Source organism: Ahaetulla prasina, unplaced genomic scaffold (assembly GCF_028640845.1).
Source record: "Ahaetulla prasina isolate Xishuangbanna unplaced genomic scaffold, ASM2864084v1 Contig11, whole genome shotgun sequence".
In the NCBI taxonomy this organism is placed as follows: domain Eukaryota; kingdom Metazoa; phylum Chordata; class Lepidosauria; order Squamata; family Colubridae; genus Ahaetulla; species Ahaetulla prasina.
Window position 1 is genome coordinate 2351 of NW_026681854.1, and position 20150 is coordinate 22500.

Genomic DNA, 20150 nt, shown 5'->3' on the forward strand with positions numbered 1-20150 from the left:
AATTACTATGATATTATCAATACAATAAAAAACTAAGCATAACCACAAAAATGTAGTTTGAAAAATGTTAAATCACTTTGGGGAATATTTATATACCACGTAACTAGGGTAACTAAGCAATATAACAGGAATAGTTGCAGCTTTTATATTTCAACAAATGTAGGGTCTTTGTTAAACATAGGAATAGATATTAGACAAATAATTCATATAGTTCATATGCCACCTACCCATATTCTGGTTTTTTTTTTAATTTGGCTAGATATACATAAAGTTAGCCATAATAATTTATAATAATGTAGAACAATAAGTGAACTCAGCTTATGTGGTATTTTTTCAGCTCTAGTATTTGGTTCATGGTCTTTTTTATCTGTGATAAAATTTTAATTTTTTTTATTATGTTTACTAGTTAAGTAAAACAATTGTATTTCTTTTAAAACATTTTAATTACTTTTTTATCACTTTTGTATTATAGGAATGGCAGAACTCAATACAGAAGAATGCAGGCCTAGCTTTCATTGAACTTGTCAATGAAGGAAGGTAACTTCCTAGTTATCTTAAATGTATCCTTATCTTATCTTAGCTTTAATGTTATTGTTTTGTAGTGATCAACCATACAAATTTACCTTCTCTGATCTCTTACAATTAAGTTTTAAAATGTTTTTATTTAAAAATATGCTACACATTCCTTTAGATAATTAACTTATAGATCTGATCTAGTTTCTAAGTACTCTTCAAACTCAATACTCTGGCAATAGTTTGAGATTTAGCTTCTTTGTAATCATAATGTGTTTATGGAAGATACATGTTGCTTTAAACCTTCTGAATTGATTGTAGTAAGTTTCAAGGATTCGGTCATATTTTCTTTGGTTTAAATACAATAGTTTGTCACCTAACAGACCATAATACATTACTCTTAGTGACCTAGAACTTATATTGGATTGATGTATTTTTTTCATTACATTTATAATGTATAAATACACATTTATACATAACTGTTTCAAATATAAAAATTCATTGCAATTTGCATTCTTTAAATTATAGTTTTACAAAAGGCCTTGGTTATTTTAAAGTAAATGTTAAAAGAATTTTCAGTCTTTCAACTTAATCCTGGGAAATGAACCATGTTCCCTCAAGCATTTACATACAATTTCCTTTCTTTTGAAAAAAAAAAGTTTATTATTCATGCAGTTCAGTTCATGTAAAAGTACTGTAAATTTATTTAAATAAATTAAAAAGCACACTATATATGAATATACATATCGGTTGTTACAATAAATAATTGTGGCAGAATCTATTTTGAAATTTATTTTTCAATTAAAATAATTTGAAGTCTTGTATAATAAGAAAACCAGTACTACCATATAAAAAAAAGCAGCATTAGGTCTCAGTCACTAGCAGATAATTGTAATCCGAAACATGGAGACAAAGCAGCCCTAATGCTGGAGAATAAACAAATTACTTGAAAATTTCACATGGAAAAAAAGGCTGCACTTTCATCAGAGTATTGTTATGAAAATTGTACATAATGAATAATTGAAATACATGTACTTCCTTTTCTTAGTCCATAGGGTTGGAACTTAAGTCTTCTGAGTTCCCAATCATTTTTTTGCCGTTCAGTATCTCTGGAGGGGATTTGGTTGAGGAAACTTGTTATAGATGATCTGATCACGAAGGCCCGCCAAAAGGGGATCGATCACAAAATGAATGAGTAAAATAAAACTATCTTGCTTCTAAAAAAATATTTTAAATATGAAAATATTATATAAAATGCTATTAAGTTTTTTTAAATCTATAAAACTATGTTTTAACATATTTAATATGGATTTTTAGAATTTTGTTTATTATTTGCCATATACATTTGTTTATATGTTTTGATTATTTCTTTGGGCAATTAGATTTCCAATCTCCATTTTCTTTCAAGAATAGCCCCACATATTTGCTACTACTTGCAACAAATATTCCTTATACACTTAATGAGGATGAGTCTCTTGTTTGCATAATAGTCACCACTTATGATAGTGGAGGACATACTGCATTTGCTTCTTGCAGAAAACAAACTCTATCTCTTGGAGTTAACAGGAAATTTGTTTTAGGCAGTTGATCACAATTCATGCCTCTGTTGTTTATTCCAGTAGCTAAATATTATAAAATGTTTTAATTTTATAAATTCATAATTTCTTTGACCTTAAATATTTTGCATTTATAGGTTGCTGAGTCAAACAATGAAGGATCATTTAGTGAGGGTAGCAAATGAAGCAGAATTTATCTTGAGTAGGCAGAGAGCAGAAGACATTCATAGGCATGCTGAATTTGAGGTAAGCCATTTTCCTGGAAAATGCACTAATAATTGATTTAGATGTAGTTATAATCTGAGACATGGCCACATCATGTCAGAATAAAAATGAAGGGAACTTAGACATAAGGAATGTTTAATTTCTAAAATCATGTTGCTTTGTTAACAGTACTGGCTAATTATGTTTTTTCTTATTTTTTGTTTTTGTCTCATTTTATACTATAGTTAACACTGCATTGTCTTGTTCTTAGAATTTTGTTACATCTGTGGTCAATATGCAATTTAAAATTCTTGATGCTCAAATGTTGAAATAATGTTCATGCTGAGTATCAATATTGCATCTTGAAGATGATATTTATTTTTCTCTGAAATTATGACAGGTGATAAAAGTTTTTTTAAAATACTATTTTACATAGAAACAAAACTCAGTGAGTGCAGTATGACCCTAACAATTATTTTAGTTTTCTGTTTATTGAATTCTAGATGGTCTTCCTTGAAGTCCTGTCCTATTGCTCTCGGTGTTCTTTTAAGGCCAATAGGTATTCTTGAAAATATACTAAATTATCTATCTAAAGTTGAACAGATATACATTGTTTTTTAAAAACAATTTTTTTCATTTCACCTTTATTATTTTTAATAAATAATTCAAGACATTCCTAATACTCCTCTATCCTTCTATTTAACAACCTTATGAGTTTGGCTGAAGAGAGAGTGACTGGCTCAAAATCACTCAACCAGCTTTTATGGCTAAGGCAGTTCTAGACTGGATTTTGTGTTATGAAGATGGCTACAGCCTTCTTATCTTCTGAGAATGTCAGTGGGGTTTTCATAGAACAACAGACATTTTTGGAAACAGGTATTATTTGGGACTGATACTTTGATTTACAATATAATGGAATGACTAATATTTTAATTACATTTATAATCAATTTAGTTAATTAATCCAGGAATTAGTTTATATTAGGCTATATTAGTTTAATACTGAAAATGTTTCCATTTTATTGCAAAGATGATCCATCTTTGTTTCTTTATTAATTTTAAAATTGGTACTAGGATAGAGGAAATGGCAAACCGTGCAGGGACTATCCACAAACGTGTCCTCTATTTACGTAAAAATATTAAATAAACTTCTGCATTCTACAACTAAGTCACATTCATGATCGCAATTTTCTTAATTTTGTTTTAGGTATATTATTTCTCAAACATTTTTAATATTTCTCTGTATATCATGTTTGCAGAAACATAGGTATTATTTCAGAATACAATTTTTAGGGCATTGTATTCTAATAGTAATCTTATGGTGTGCACTTACAAATAATTTTCCTCTAAATGCATCTCTTGATCAATTGTTTGCCAACTGCCTTATTTAGCGACTATTTGCCATTTTGAGAGTAATGAAAAAATAACTTTGCAATCAATCCATGCATTTATGACCTTCACAATTATATGTATTTGTTTACATATAAGGGATATTTTAATAGGAAAAGCCATATCTATTATGAAATTAAAACATAAAAATTAAGATGATATCAACATAGAACAAAAATTAAATACAAATAAAAAGCAAAGATTTATTTATTTATTAGATTTTTATCCCACTTTTATTGATTTAACACATAACTCAAGGTGGCAAATGTACATAATGCTCCTTCCTCCTGTTTTACACACACACACACACACACACACACACAATTTATTTATTTATTTAGCAGGCTTAATGTTCTAAAATCTGTGCTGGCTCCAAGCTAGGCACTATTTAATAAGCTGTCTGCACTTAATCTAGAGCTGGTTATCCCTTCCTGCAAACATAAATGCTATCATATATCTACGGTGTCATTTTGGCTTGTGAACTGGTAGGGTAGGTTTCGTTTGTTAAATCAAAGTATCAGGCGTTGGTAGACAGTCCTCTGGAAATGAAATATACATCTTTTTTAGTTCATTGCCTCATAATCATTCAACTGGGACAAAGATGACAGCTTAGACTGCTTTTATATCAGTGTACTATGATTGACAAAACCTCATTGATTAGATAGCTCCTTTCTTCCAGTTGCTAGTGATATTTTCTTCTTTGACTGTACCCTTTTCACCTAAGAATAGATAGAAAAATAGGAAAATTTATTTTGTTTGCACAAACAATTTTTGTAGGATATTTGTTGCTTTTCTTGGTTTTTTTTGCATTGCTTATATTTTTAAAATGTTTAAGAGGTGAAGTCTGCCACGTCTGATGTGAATTTCTCTTGACTCTTTTCCATCTAAGCATGATGGCTCAAGGGGTTTAAATGATATCATCCTGAACTTTAGCAGCAAATAAGCATTTTTATTTATCAAAATCTGATGTAAAAGCTAAGGTTTTGTTCATGATCAGGGCTTTTCCTGTTTAACTATAGGATATCCATTAATGTCTAAAAATAAGCTTATTTTCAGGAAGAATGGAATTATTTAAAAAATGTGAATGGCAGAACTGAACTGAATCAGTTGCGAACATATAGATTTAAGTGCCAAATGCAGTAGAATTATTGAGAGAGATTACAAATATATAATTTGCTAAAAAAAACCTCCTAATAAGGGAAATATTTTAAACAACCTATTTTAATAACATTGAAGGTAGAATTCATGCTAAGGAATTAAGAATAACTAAAGGATTTGCTTTGATAATATTGCCAAATTTCCTGTGAAGAGTCATTCAAAAGCTGTTCTCAAATTATTCACATACATAATACAGATGAATTATACAATATTTTGCCATTAATATATATTATATTTAAAGGTGAGCAGTGAATCATGGTGTTAAACTCGCGAGTAACATCGTCACGTGTGACGTATTGGGATTTTTTCTCCCTACGCTAAACTGGGAGTGGGCGTGGCCAGCGCATGACGCATCTGGTCCAAGTGCCGCGAGTTTGACATCCCTGCTGTAAATGATGATGGGGTTAATATGATCTCTGATGAGGTGAGGATCCATTGGGTGGTGCCATGGCTCTCTTCCTTTTGAGTGTTAAAAAGCTATCTGATGATACATTGTCCCTTCCACCAATAAAAATTTGTCCTGCAAAATAAGAATCTGATTTGATAAATACAGTAAATGCTTGTAAAGGAATCTCATTGGAATACAATTGGATAGGCATTAGCCCATTGCATGCCTTATCTCCAAATAGAAATAAAAGAAAATATGAGGTTGTATTTTTCCTCTAAGGATATTTTAACTGGTGCATAGGTATTTGATTAGTAATTATATCACAGAACTATAGTCATAGTTGAGAGGTACAAAACACCTATGTTTAAAGCTTTTTTCCTTTGCTGAATATTTTAGCTTATTGTTTTACTGTTCTGACTTTTCATTACTGGGGTGTTTAATCTCTTTCCAGTCCTGATGGTCACCACAGAGTTTCATGATTGCTGGCGAGAATTCCCTGGTGCAATTCTAGTATTCTGCCTGCTTTATTTTGTACTTCTTCTTTGGCAAAGATGTGTATCTCATGTACATTGGTTGTGATTACCTTTACTAAGTAATTGATTCCACTATCAAACTGTTATTTTTTATAATATTTTTTATAATATGCAGTCAATTGGTCTTCCTGTAATGTAAACCATTATTCTACATCCCATATTTAGGATGCAGAAAAGTCACAACCAGGATAACATTCATTTAGACATTTGCAGAATGAGTTCCTTCAATCTCTCTTCATAAGTGTCTCTGTTGTTATTTTCTTCACCCATTCCATCTGTGTAAATCCTTTTCCTTGAGGTGGGATTAAGCACAGAACAGTTTTGGAACTATTTCTTCCTGTGTTTTGGAAATGTTGCTTAATTAATGAAGCCTAAATTAAATATATTTACAAAATTCTTTACTAATTTGGATTTCCCAGAGCATACAGCATTTGAGAAAAAAATATACATAATTAATATTTGCATGTCTTATAGATTTAATTTCTTGATGTCTATAACTAGAGTATTGGCTTCTGCTGTGAAATAACTGTTTCATTTTAGAGAAACCTCTAAAGTCAAGTATGAAACTTCTGTGAGCCCTGGTTAATTAAGATCATAAATCACATTCAGTTTTAGCAGTATGAACAGACTATGAACTATATGGGACAGAAATCCTCTTTCAAATAGATTTTATGATGCCCAATAATAATGCCCAATAGAATTTGTTGCATGGACTTATTAAGGGGCTGTGACAAGAATTTCAAATATTTCTGTTGAATTAAAGCAATTGTGAACTTTCAATTAACTGACATGTATTTCCTAATGTGCACTTTTCCAATACACCCGTTTAAGAACCACTGCAGAAGTAGTCCTAGAGTGTACCTTAAGTAGGAAGAGACGTAATGTGAGATTGATTAAATGATAACATGATTGCAAAAAGGAATAGCTACATTAGATAAGGCCAGCATCCATCTTAATTCATCATTTTGTGGCTCACAATAATCTGCCAGATGCTTCTGATCTACTTTTAAGCTGAGACCCAGTATGGATAGTGGTCAAAACGTTGGACTAGTATTGGGGACATCCAATTCTAGCTTACCTTCAGCCATAGAAATTGGGTGATTTGGGGACCAGTCATTCAGCTTAGTCCAATCAATCCAAGAGGAGTTGTTGGTTGTGGGGGGAAAATAGTATGTGCTACCTTAAGATCCATATAAAATACAGGATATAAATCTAACATACAAACAAATATGTGTCATTCTTTCCCTCTCCTTACATTATTCCTCATTCAGAGATAACATTACATATTGACCTTCATAGGTATTTTGTCCATAAATATATGCAAGCCTCTTAAAATCATTAGTGGCATAGTGATCTTGGGGTGATAGTTTTACTGATTATTGATCACTACATGAAGTAGCGTCTTTTATCTGTTCTGCCTCCCTTTCAGTCCGCTTCATGTGATGGTCCTTCCCTTTCTATATTGCATGCATGATTCCATATGCCTCTTTGTGTTCCCTTCATGCTTCTAGCTTTTCTTTTTTCATGAGGAAAATACTCTAAACTTTCATGGTTGGTTGTTGTTTTCTACACTTCTATCATATCTTGTAATCAGAACTGCATGTGGTATTTCAAGGGAGGATACATGAATGCAGAATTGTATACTGTAAGGTCTTTTTCAGTTGGATTTTTCCCCCTGTTCCCAGGTATGCAGACCTCCACATAAGCTGCTTTTATCTCCATGGTAGTTTTTATTAAGGAAAAACATTTTTATTTTTTTAAGTCTCAGTTTAAAATATAAATGAAACCCCCACACACAAACACACATCCATATGTATGTAAAAAGAATACCAGTAGTGATAGTGGCTTCTTAAATATACAAATTTTAACAGGTTAATATAGTCATTATTCTTCAGGGAATGAAAAAGAAATCCTAACATCTGAAGAAGAAAAAAATAGACAGTGACAATATTTTTAATTATTTTTAAATTAAACATTAAATAGCAATGATACTGTTAATAGTTATTTTAGTTAATAAATTATGCTAAGTGAAACTGAGCATTTGAATGTATAGAAATCTCGGAAGTTATTTTCAGTACTCATCAAATTTCTATTGTGAAATCAATTTTTGTTAACAGCAAAGTATCTGGTTAAATAGGTTTTAATTCTGCTGGTATCCTGCTGCGCCCGGTTGGAGGATTGGGAGTGGGAGGCACCGTTTATCGGTGGTTCTCCTCTATCTCTCCGACCGATGCATGCGCAGATGTTGACAGGGGGCAGAGGTCGGCCCGGGCGCCTCACTTGTGGGGTGCCGCGGGGTCGATCTCTCGCCTTCTGTTCAACATCTACATGAAGCCGCTGGGTGAGATCATCAGTGGCTTGGGTGTGAGTACCAGCTGTCGCTGATGACACCCAGCTGTACTTTTCCACGGGCCACCCCAATGAAGCTATCGAAGTGCTGTCCCGGTGTCTGGAAGCCGTCTGGTCTGGATGGGGAGAAACAGGCTCAAGCTCAATCCCTCAAGACGGAGTGGCTGTGGATGCGGCATCCCGGTACAGTCAGCTGAGTCCACGGCTGACTGTTGGGGCGAGTCATTGGCCCCGATGGAGAGGGTGCGCAACAGGCGTTCTCCTGGATGAGCGGCTGTCTTTTGAAGACCACTGGCCGTCTCCAGGAGCTTTCCACCAGGTTCGCCTGGTGCGCCAGCTGCGCCTTTCTGACCGGGATGCCTTATGCACAGTCACTCACGCCCTTGTGGCGTCTCGTCTGGATTACTGCAATGCTCTCTACATGGGGCTCCCCTTGAAGGGCATCCGGAGGCTGCAGTTGGTCAGAATGCAGCTCAGCGGGTGATAGAGGAGCCCCTCGTGGCTCCCATGTGACACCTATCCTGCGCAGGCTGCACTGGCTACCTGTGGCCTTCGGGTGCGCTTCAAGGTGTTGGTGACGTCTTTAAAGCGCTCCATGGCATAGGGCGGGCTATCTGGGACCGCCTGCTGCTGAATACCTCTCACCGACCGTGCGCTCTCACAGAGGGACTCCTCAGGGTGCCGTCAGTAGCGACAGTGTCGTCTGGCGGCGCCCAGGAAGGGCCTTCTCTGTGGGGCTCCGCCCTCTGGAGAACTCCCCAGGACTCCGTCAACTTCCGGACCTCCGAACCTTTCGTCATGAGCTTAAAACTCACCTATTCATCTGCTGGACTGGGTTAGTTTTTAAACTTATGGGTTTTAATGGGTTTTATTCTAAATTTTTAACGGTGGCCAATTCAATAAGTTTTTAATTATTTTTAAATTAAACATTAAATAGCAATGATACTGTTAATAGTTATTTTAGTTAATAAATTATGCTAAGTGAAACTGAGCATTTGAATGTATAGAAATCTGCGGAAGTTATTTTCAGTACTCATCAAATTTCTATTGTGAAATCAATTTTTTTTGTTAACAGCAAAGTATCTGGTTAAATAGGTTTTAATTCCAGTCAATATTCACTCAGTATTTATAATACTGAAATTAGCAATAACATAAATATGTTTAGATACTTGTATCAGGTCATGAAGAAGTGAATTATTGAAGATAAAAATAAATTTGTTTGCTTTCTGTCAGAGTTCATATTCACAGCCAACCTTGATAGAAGACCAGAATGATTTAGACAGGTTTGCTTTAGAGATTCATAACATATGCTTGCTGGACAGAATTGAGTTATCTGTGCTCTGGAGAGTAAGTTATTGTAGCAGGAGCTGACAGAGATGAAGATAACTGAGGGAAATTCAATTACCTTTTAGTGTTTTCCTTCTAATAGGATTCTTAATGTGAAAGAGATCCTTAGATGATGCGCCTTTATTGCTTGGCAAGATCTACTTTGATACGTACCTTCAGAATAAAGTGAACTCTCCTGTCTAGACCTTCATTCAAATGAATCATGTGACTGCTCCTTAAATGATGTGTAAAATTTCAAGGATCAATAAAATATTAGTAATAGTAGACCATGCTCTTCTATTATTAATAATAATTATTTTAATGCTGTTTCTCAAGCAAGCCATTGTGATGATACTGCCTGTACTTCAAACCTGTGAATTTAAAATATATTGTGTGCAGTTTGTCTGGGTTTGTTGTAAAACGAATACGGCTCTTCTGAGCAAAATGTTTTCATCATTAAGTTAATTTTAAAATACTTTCTAATTATTTTCTGTAAATTAAAAAAATGAAGCAGGAGAACTTAGTTCTATATAGTTACAAAAGACAAATGAACCTGGTGGTAAATGAATGATGGGTATAGGCACTTTTGATTTTGAAATGATCTCTGGTTTATTTTTATGGCAATACCAACTTGAAGTATAATAATTGCAGAGTTAGGTTTCTCTTTCTCCCTCTCTCTTATCTCTCTTTTTTAAAAAGATATAGTTTTACTAATGTCATTTAAATTTTAAATTAGCCTAATTCTACAGTATTTTATAGAGACGCGGTGGCTCAGTGGCTAAGATGCTGAGCTTGTTGATCAAATGTTGGAAATTCAGTGGTTCGAATCCCTAGTGCCGCATAATGGGGTTAGCTCCCGTTACTTTCCCCAGCTTCTGTCAACCTAGGAGTTTGAAAGCACGTAAAAATGTAAGTAGTAAGATAGGGACCACCTTTGGTGGGAAGGTAACAGCATTCCATACACCTTTGGCATTTAGTCATGCTGGCCACATAACCACGGAGACATCCTCGGACAGCACTGGCTCATCAGCTTTGAAATGGAGATGAGCACCGCCCCCTAGAGGCGGGAACGACTAGCACATATGTGTGAGGGGAACTTTTACCTTTACCGTATTCTGATATCCATATCAGGTTACCTCTAGTGTTACATTCAGATAGAAAAATAATTGTTGCTTACAAAAAGCAAACTACTTTCACATAAGAGAATTGCTTACACAGACATTCTGCATCTTTAATAAGATATGTGTAGACAAGGAGTCCCAGGCTTTTTGTGGCTTTATAAAATACAGGCACAGGCAGTCTTGATTTACAAAACAATTGTTTCACTAACTGTTTGGCGTTATAATAATAATAATAATAATAATAATATTTTAATTTGTATACCGCCCTTCTCCCGAAGGACTCAGGGCGGTGAACAGGCAGATAAAATATAAATACACACAATAATTTAAAAACAACCCTTAAAAAACTAATTTAAATGCCCAAAACATTAAAAAACATACTCCCCTGTAAAATAACATACTTTTAAAAACCCCATCCAATAAAAATAAAAATCAGGCTAGTCCAGCCATATGAAATAAATAAGTTTTAAGTTCACGGCGAAAGGTCCTAAGGTCAGGTAATTGTCGAAGTCCGAGGGGAAGTTCGTTCCACAGGGTCGGAGCTCCCACAGAGAAGGCCCTCCCCCTGGGGGCCGCCAGTATGACCCTGTCTCATCTTTACAACTGGTTTAAGCATCCTTTGATCACATCACCATTATTTGTTACGATGTTTTTTGCTGGTTTCCCTCCTTTTTGCTGAAAGAGTAGGTTCACTTAACAACCACCGCGACAAATGTTGAAAAAAATCAGAACCGGTCCAGTAGGTGCCTAGACTTAATTACCAGTATTCCCAACTATGACCACAACTGGAAACAGAATCTAGGTTGTTGAACAGAGCAGTTTATTAAGCAAGACTGCACAAGATTGCTTCACTCAATGATCACAATCCTTGCACACCGAATTGTAGTCATCAAGTGAGCTACTAGGTCGTTAATGCTTGCTGGCGGCCCCAGAGGAAGATCCTTCTCTGTGGGGCCCCCCACTTTGGAACGAACTCCCCTGGTTTACGCCAAATACCTGACCTTCGACTTTTCGCGAACTGAAAACATATCTGTTTGTTTCGTGGGGCTTTCTTAAATTGTTTAGTTTTAACTTCTAAATTTCTCTTTGGTTTTAATTGGGGTTTTTTAGATTAATTATTTTAAATTCGGCCACATTGTATAATAAGTTTTTTAACTGTATTTTAACTGTATATTGCTTTTTTTTATTCTGGCTGTACACCGCCCTGAGTCCTTCGGGAGAAGGGCGGTTTATAAATCTAATAAATAATAATAATAATAATAAGTGGGTAGAGCAAAAGAGTTGTCTGATGAAAGATTTCAAATCCTCAGACAGACAGCTCTTTAAGAATGAAATGCGTGGCTGAATGCCTGTAGCAGGCAGCTCTTTGAGAGTGAATGGGTTGTCTGCTAGAGTATTCAGTTCTGTGTGGGGATGAAACCCTCTTGAAGACAGCCTTTCTTCCTCAAAGAGCTGCCTGCCAGGAGAGATTCAGCTCCATATGGAACTGAAATCCTCTGGCAGTTTCCAGAGAGAATCCTCTTAGCAGGCAGCAGTGGCAGCAGTTTGCAATCTTCCTTCCCAGCTTCTTGATTGACTCTTTTTGGAAGCTGGCTGAGAACATTTAAAATGGCAATGGCATCATTGTGGGGTGTTTTGACAACCAGTTGTTAAGTGTGAATGGGTTGCCAAGCACCCAGGTTGTAATCACATGACTGGGGAGGGGTTTATGATATTTTGCAACAGCCAGAAGTGCTTTACAAGTTATAGAGCACCTTCTGTGGGGCTGTCATAATTTCAGACCATTGTTAAAGGAATAATCACACATCAAGGACTACCTGTATATTTAACATTATCAATTTTTCAAGATTAAGTATATTAAGTTTTAAGTTTTGGAATTTTTTAACAGAGAATACAGGAGCATGGTGTCTCTTGTGGTTAGCACGCTGGGTTGGAGGGTAGCAAGCTCATGTTCGAGACCTGAATGCTGCTATGGGGCAGGGTGAGTTCTCATCCTTTGCTCCAGCTCCTGCCGGGGACATGAAATGAGCCACCAACTGGTCATCCCCCAGGCAACATGATGCCACCAGCTAATCCTTTCAATCTGCAAGTGCCTCAGTGCTTCTGACATGAGCGCAAAAATAGAATATGTTTCACTTTACATAAATCAATTTTCACTCTTGAAAGATTCTTTGTTATATTTCAAGATATATGTACCAATGGAACCAGAACCACAGAAAAGAGCAGAGAATATATATATATTTAGTTTCAATTGCCCTGGACTTACTTAATCAAAATATACTATATGGCAACAGATAATTAATATGAATATTCTAAATTTAATTATCATAGTCTAGTTTTATAATTAATTTAATTTTTTGTTCCAGATATACTCTGTATTTGAAAATAGATGCATGAATCTACAAATGTACACACACACATACACATATACAAACACAAATAATTTTTAGAGCTGATTTCTTTATTAGCTCTTCTTTATTGTTTCATATTGTAACAAAACAATAATATATACAAAGATATTCCTTGATTTCATTAAAATAAAATAAATATATAAAAAGTAGGTATATCACATTAAATATTCTATTATACAATTTAGGAGGTGCTTTAATGAAACTTTGAACAAAGCACACTAAACTGATTTGCAGAACAGTGTATTCTTCTCATTTCTAAGAGGGAAGTGAAAAGTCCTCATGTTGTTCATTTCATCTACTTCTTTTGTTGCCTTGTTGACAAAAATGGCATCGCCTCCCTGAGACTAATCAAAAGCATCTCTTCATATTTATCTGTTGATATAAGAGAATCTAGTACTGGTACAACTTCATGCATATATAGCTAGGATGGTGGGAGTGGAGAATTCTGAACCAATATGTGTAAGGAGAAAGGGAGATAAATTAAAATTGAGCTTCTGAGCTCTTGTGAGCTGACCTAAATTCTCCTCTATACATGGAAGACATTTGAATAATTCTTTTGGCTACATTCCATTTCTATTTTCAGATCCACAAATCCACAACAAACCAGTTCTGTTTTAACAAATATATATGGGAAGTGTTAAGCACAATTTTTAATAACGTAATCATGTTGCACAATAAAAGCAGTTCTTCACTCTAGTACTTCACATTACCTTTCTAAAAAAAGAACTTCTCAGCATTAAATTGTATGCTGACCTTTAAATGTTCATGATACTTCTACTGTTTTATTTTCAAAATACTCTTTTTCAAGCACGTTTTAATATTTCTAATGCCTGGGATATTGAGGAAATAGTAATGCAATGAAAGTACAGCATTTCTTTTTGTAATAAATAGGTTAAAAGACAGCTAATTTATATGCAGATTTTAAATCTCCTGATCTGTAAAAGGCTGGATAAATGATGAGGGGGGTGGATGCTGCAGGTTGCAGAGATGAAAAACCAATACATTGTATCCAGTCCATTAAAACAAGAAGAAATAGAAAAGATACCTTGATAAGTGTTCTGCCTGTGTTAACCTTGATGGCTATTATCGGGGGAGGGGAATGGGCCTGCTGCTATATCTATTTCATTGGCTTGGGCTTTTTCATGCTGAAAGAAATCAATACTTTGAGTCGTTAGATGACAGAAGCATCACTTCAGAATTGAAGGTGGCTGTCAGACATTGTCATTGGTTGACTTTTGTTTGCTATTGAGGTTTTAAGCTTTCATTTTTCTAAGTCTTATTCAGGAGCTTTGGAAGATTTCCCTCGGTGGCATTTTTAGTCCAGACCGTAAACTGAAGGTTAAAAGTCAAGTGCAAAAAAAAGTCTTAAAGAACAACCCAAGAGCTTTTCCTGTTGTCAAAATATATGAGGTTGACGAGAATTTGCATTCTCAGGTGCTTATGTGTTCGATTGGATTTCTCTGTCTTCTTATAAATTCTGGGTAAAATATATTTTACAAAATTGGAATCGGTATACTGTAAATTCATATATTTGGAAAAGACTATTTAATAGAATATAAAAATAGATACGATACATGGAAGAATAGGCTTTCAACTTTATTAAGTCTCTTTTCTGTAGGGTACAAGAATCATTGATCTGCACAGAAACAAAGGGACCAAATTTTATTTTTCACCCCATGCAATTTGTTTGTCACATTACTTATTATTTTTACTCCATTGAATGAAACTAATGAAAGAAACAGGAACAAGTTATGGGAGAAACCATGCAAATGAGCAGTGACAAATTATTACTGTCATATAATATCAATATTTCTGGAGCTACACTGGTTGCTAGTTTGGATGCAATCGGAAGGGCTAGCTATAGCCTATAAGTTATAACCTATAAGGCCTTATACCAGTTGAGTTTGTTAATCTTCGGCTCTATCTAGTCCAAATAGAATTTGTCTGACCAAGATTTGACCTTTGAGAGATATTGCATGTTGACTTTTCCGTGGGATATAGTGGGAAGGAACATGGAGGTAAATAGTCTCTATTGAACTTACTTTTAGAATCTCATAGGGCGCCATGAAGATTATTTTTGGAAATGAAGATGAAGGCTAGCTGCTAAAATGACTAAGACAGATTCAGACAATTCTTAATGGTTGCTAGAGATGGAGTATTGGTTTTAATTCAGATAATGAGGACAGAGGGTAGTGGTCCTAGAATTGATGGGTCAAAATTCGTACTGCTGAAGGTTCATTAACTCATGAGCACTCACAATTCCATGAAACATTTGAGGCTGTGATCAAGTGTTGATTCCCCTAGGAGAAAAGCACCGTTGATATCAGTGACCAACATAGTTGGCACAGAGGGGGTATATCAAAAGATAGAAAAAAGAAGATTTATCCGTCTACCAATAGCTGGATCAAGGTCAACTATCAGTTTATCTGAGTGACATAGGAAGGAAATTAGCCGATAATTCTGCAATTCCTTTTATTAGCTTTCAATAGGAATAGTTATAGTATTTAGTAACACGAAGTTACACGAATTGTGAGTGCTCATGAGTTAATGAAGGGTGGGAGGCACCGTGTATCGGTGGTTCTCCTCCTATCTCTCTGATCGGTCGCAGACGGTGTTGACGGGGGGGCAGAGGTCGGCCGCGAGGTGCCTCACTTGTGGGGTGCCGCAGGGGTCGATTCTCTCGCCCCTTCTGTTCAACATCTATATGAAGCCGTTGGGTGAGATCATCAGTGGCTTTGGGGTGAGATATCAGCTGTACGCTGATGATACTCAGCTGTACTTTTCCACCCCGGGCCAGCCCAATGAAGCTGTTGAAGTGCCGTCCCGGTGTTTGGAAGCCGTACGGGTCTGGATGGGGAGAAACAGGCTCAAGCTTAATCCCTCCAAGACGGAGTGGCTGTGGATGCCGGCACCCCGATTCAGTCAGCTGCAGCCGCAGCTGACTGTTGAGGCAGTTACTGGCCCCAAAGGATAGGGTGCGCAACTTAGGTGTTCTCCTGGATGAGCGGCTGTCGTTTGAAGATCATTTGACGGCCGTCTCCAGGAGGGCCTTCCACCAGGTTCGCCTGGTTTGGCAGTTCGCCTTCCTTGATCGGGATGCCTTGTGCACAGTCACCCATGCGCTCGTTACCTCTCGCTTGGATTATTGTAATGCCCTCTACATGGGGCTCCCCTTGAGGTGCACCCAGAGACTGCAGTTGGTCAGAATGCAGCTGCGCGGGTGATGAGGAGCTCCGCGTAGCTCCCGTGTAACACCGCTCCTCGCAGACTGCACTGGCTGCCTGTGGCCTTCGGGTGCACTTTAAGGTTTTGGTTACGACCTTTAAACGCTCCATGGTTTAGGGCCTGGGTACTTACGGGACCGCCTGCTGTTACCGCATGCCTCCCACCGACCCGTGCGCTCTCACAGAGGGACTTCTCAGGGTGCCGTCCGCCAAGCAATGTCGGCTGGCGGCCCCAGGAAGATCTTTCTCTGTGGGGCTCCCACCCTCTGGAGCAGAACTTCCCCGGGTTTACGCCAAATACCTGACCTTGGACCTTCCGTGAATTGAAAAACATCTATTTATTCAGCGGGCTGGAAATTTTATCTAAATTTTATTTTATTGGTTTTAAATTTATTATTAATTTTAATGGGGTTTTAGTTATATATGGCCATTTTATAATAAGTTTTTAATTAGTATTTTAAATTGTATATTTTGTACTGTTTGTTTTATCTTGGCTGTACCGCCCTGAGTCCTTCGGGAGAGGCGGTATAAAAGTTGAATAAATAAATAAATAAAATAAATACATGGTAAGAAAACAAATATGCTAACATACTCATGTTTGGAACAGCTTTGAGCTATAAGTTATACAGATAGACCTCAACTTATGACCACAATTGAGCCCAAAATTTATGTTCCTAAGTGAAATATTTGAGTTTTGCCCCATTTTGCGACTTTGCTTGATGCAATTGTTAAGTGAATCATTGTAATTGTTAAGCTAATAACCCGGTTGTTAAGTGAATCTGGCTTTCCCATTGATTTGCTTGTCAAAAGGTTGCAAAAGATGATTGCATGACCCTGGAACATAGCAAGTGTCATAAATATGAACTAGTTACCAAGCATCCAAAATTTGATGATGTGACCCTTGGGATGCAACAACAGTTTTGTGAAAAATGGTCATTAGTCACTTTTTTCAGACTATGAATGGTCACTAAATGAACTGTTGAAAGTTAAGAATTAGCTGTACTTTTTCCTCTATCTTAAATAAAATAAGGAGAACATTGGAATATTATATGGTGTTGCATTTTTCAATTAAGCCCTTAAATATATGCCAGGACAATCCACTTGACCTCTACTGATGAGCATGTAAAGAATCTTGTAGATCATGCATTCTGTATACTTTTGTGTGCCTATGTATTGACTATAGAGACAAAAACCTGTCTTTTAAAATCACTGCATTAAAGTCAATCAAAACACAATATGTACTATGCTAATTTAAGAGAAACTGATTTTAAATTTTGTTTAAAATTTTTTCCAATTTGCTGTTATTCAACATTCTATAGATATAAAAGTGTTATTTTAAATATATAAATATGGTATCAAACTTTGCTACAATTTATGCCTGCTCCCTTTATGTTATGCATTCTGATTCTGATTCAAATTATAGCTCTTAAATAAAAATTTGTCTTGGCAGGAGGACCTTTGCACAATTACTTATTAGAGCCTAGTTTGTCCTTTCCTAGATTAGGAAGCCCTATTCAGTCTTTTATGTTCAAATGCCATCTGGCACATCATGCAATTATGAATACACCAAAGTTTGCACATGTAACACTACATTAAGGGAGTTGCTTTGCCTACCAGTTCATTTCTGGGTGCAGTTGATGCTGCTGTTGGCCAACTTTAAAGTCCTACATGGTTTAGGGCCTTGATAACTCCATGAGTAGCTTCTGTGGCATGACTCTTCAGATAGATATTTCGTATGAGTAAGATGTTGCTTCTCCCAAATGGTAGTGCATGACATTGATTGATTAAAATTCAATTTTTCATCATTATATTAAGATTATTAACTTTTCAGTCTCTCTGGAATGGAGCAGCAATAGTAGTAATCAGTTATAGAAATAGGTATCATGCTAGTCATAAATAAGCTATAGTAAGTCATAAATGAGACATAGTAAGTTTTTTGGATATAATGATTAGTAAAGTTCTGTCCCTCAGTAAAATTTTGTCTATTAATTTTATAGTTAAGTATCACAATGTTGGGCTAATGAAAAAAGTATGCTCCCTAAAGGATATATTTATCAGCATTTTCTAGCTGAAGTGCAGAACTAAATGCTACCATTACTATATCTAATATTGAATGAAATTATTTTTACTGTTTTTATTTTGTTGCTGCCATTTTGCATTTTGGTGTCTAATGTGGGTATCTCTAGTCTTATTAAAACTTGTAGGCATTTGGGACATAATAGTATATTTAACCTGAATTGGTAGATAAACCATGTCTGATATTTAATCTATAATAACTCTATATAATGGGTAAAATATAATATTTTCTTTATTTTATACCATATTCATATTCTAAGCAAAGGAAAAAAAGCTTATTTGCAAAGTTTAAAGCACTGTATTTGCCGCTACCACAAATAAGTTGGACAAACAGATAGGATCCAATGTTTTAATAAAACAGGTACTACTTACCTGAAAAAAAATGCTTCTGTCATAATGCAAACTTTGCATATCATAAGTCTTTGATTTACAGTCTCAGTTTTCCATTTTCACATCTGATCATAGTTTTCCTTTCAATACATTTAAAGAATATTTTATTTAATAGAATAATTTATATTTAAGTAACTTGTAGACTTTAATGAAAAAAATATAGTAACTTCTTATGTAGCAAACTCATAAAATCTCAGTTACCTATTAAATATGTACATGCATTTTGTCCCTTAAAAGATGCTCCCAATAGAATCCTCTGTTTATATTTTGTAGAGAATATTATTTGTCTACAATGTCTTGAAAAAAGGATCCAATGGACCCAGTGAGACTTCTGCATAAAAATGCATATAACTGTTATGTAAACATTTTATGGTTTTAATTGGAGATACCCTTAAAGGGCAAATTGCATATTTTCCCCAGTGGACCATGTTTTATGAGGATGATAATGTTCTGCTCAGCTGTTATTTGCAATTTCTGGTATATTATTAAATTTTGTCATGTGTTCATTTTCTATTCATTGCAGAAATTTTAAGTCAAAAGTACATAAGTATATAAGCAATTTCACTGTTGACAAAAAAAAAACCACCCTAAAAGTACAATGCAGTTTTCTTTTCTTTTCTTTTTTTTTTGTCCCTTCACATTTTAGTCATTGTGTGCCCAGTATTCTGCAGAAAAACGTGAAGATGAGAAGATGTGTGATCATTTGATAAGGGCAGCCAAGTATCGTGATCATGTGACAGCAACTCAGCTGATACAGAAAATCATCAATATACTGATGGACAAGCATGGAGCCTGGGGCAATTCTCCGCCAAGGTAAATAGACAAATTATATTTTGGCAGTGCATACATTTATTTAAGTGACACCAATCTTGAAAGGACAGTTAACAGTAAAATTAAATTCGAACTTAGGAAAAAAAAATAAGACTTAATCATTTCCCAGATGTTTCACTTTTTCTAATGACTCTAAAGGAAAAAGAATATTTATATTGAAGAAGAGAACATTGATGATCTCTCCACTAAATAAATTCAATAAAGATGGTTCATTGGTTTCTGCACTTTTTAAAATAAGGCTTATGTAATCGGCCTGTAAACTTTCTAACCCATCTGACAGAAAATACAATTATTTTCATTTTATAACAGCCCACACTGATGATAAAATTGTATGATAATAAAATTGTGTAATGTGCTTGGCAGAATTCTTAACATCATTACATACATGTAAATGACATTATCAGGAAAACAAAATGTATTTACAGGAAAGCCACATTTAGTTACAATGAAATCCCCTTAAAATAGTAGGATTTTCTGTCCTAATTAATGGCTTTTAAAAGAAATATGTTTTAATATTTTTGGATAACAAAAGAAAATAAGGAAAATTAAAATGTATTGCAATTTTAAGGTTTTAAGGGTTTTTTATATTTCATCATCTTTTTCAAATCTGTGTAACTAGAACGAGCTCTGCTTCTGAAGGCCTAATACTTTCCCATTAATGTCATTTATTTTGTTTTGATAT

General features: G+C 35.2%; 1 protein-coding gene across 1 annotated transcript; it reads left to right on the forward strand.

The window, feature by feature from the left end:
* Nucleotides 1-472: 472 nt before the first annotated feature.
* LOC131187260 (lipopolysaccharide-responsive and beige-like anchor protein) lies at nt 473-19469 on the forward strand (the record flags this gene model as incomplete). Its single annotated transcript, XM_058161529.1, has 3 exons — nt 473-537; nt 2207-2315; nt 19284-19469. Coding segments are annotated over 3 exons (345 nt in total), but the record flags the coding sequence as incomplete, so codon positions are not given.
* Between the last annotated feature and the right edge of the window lie 681 nt (nt 19470-20150).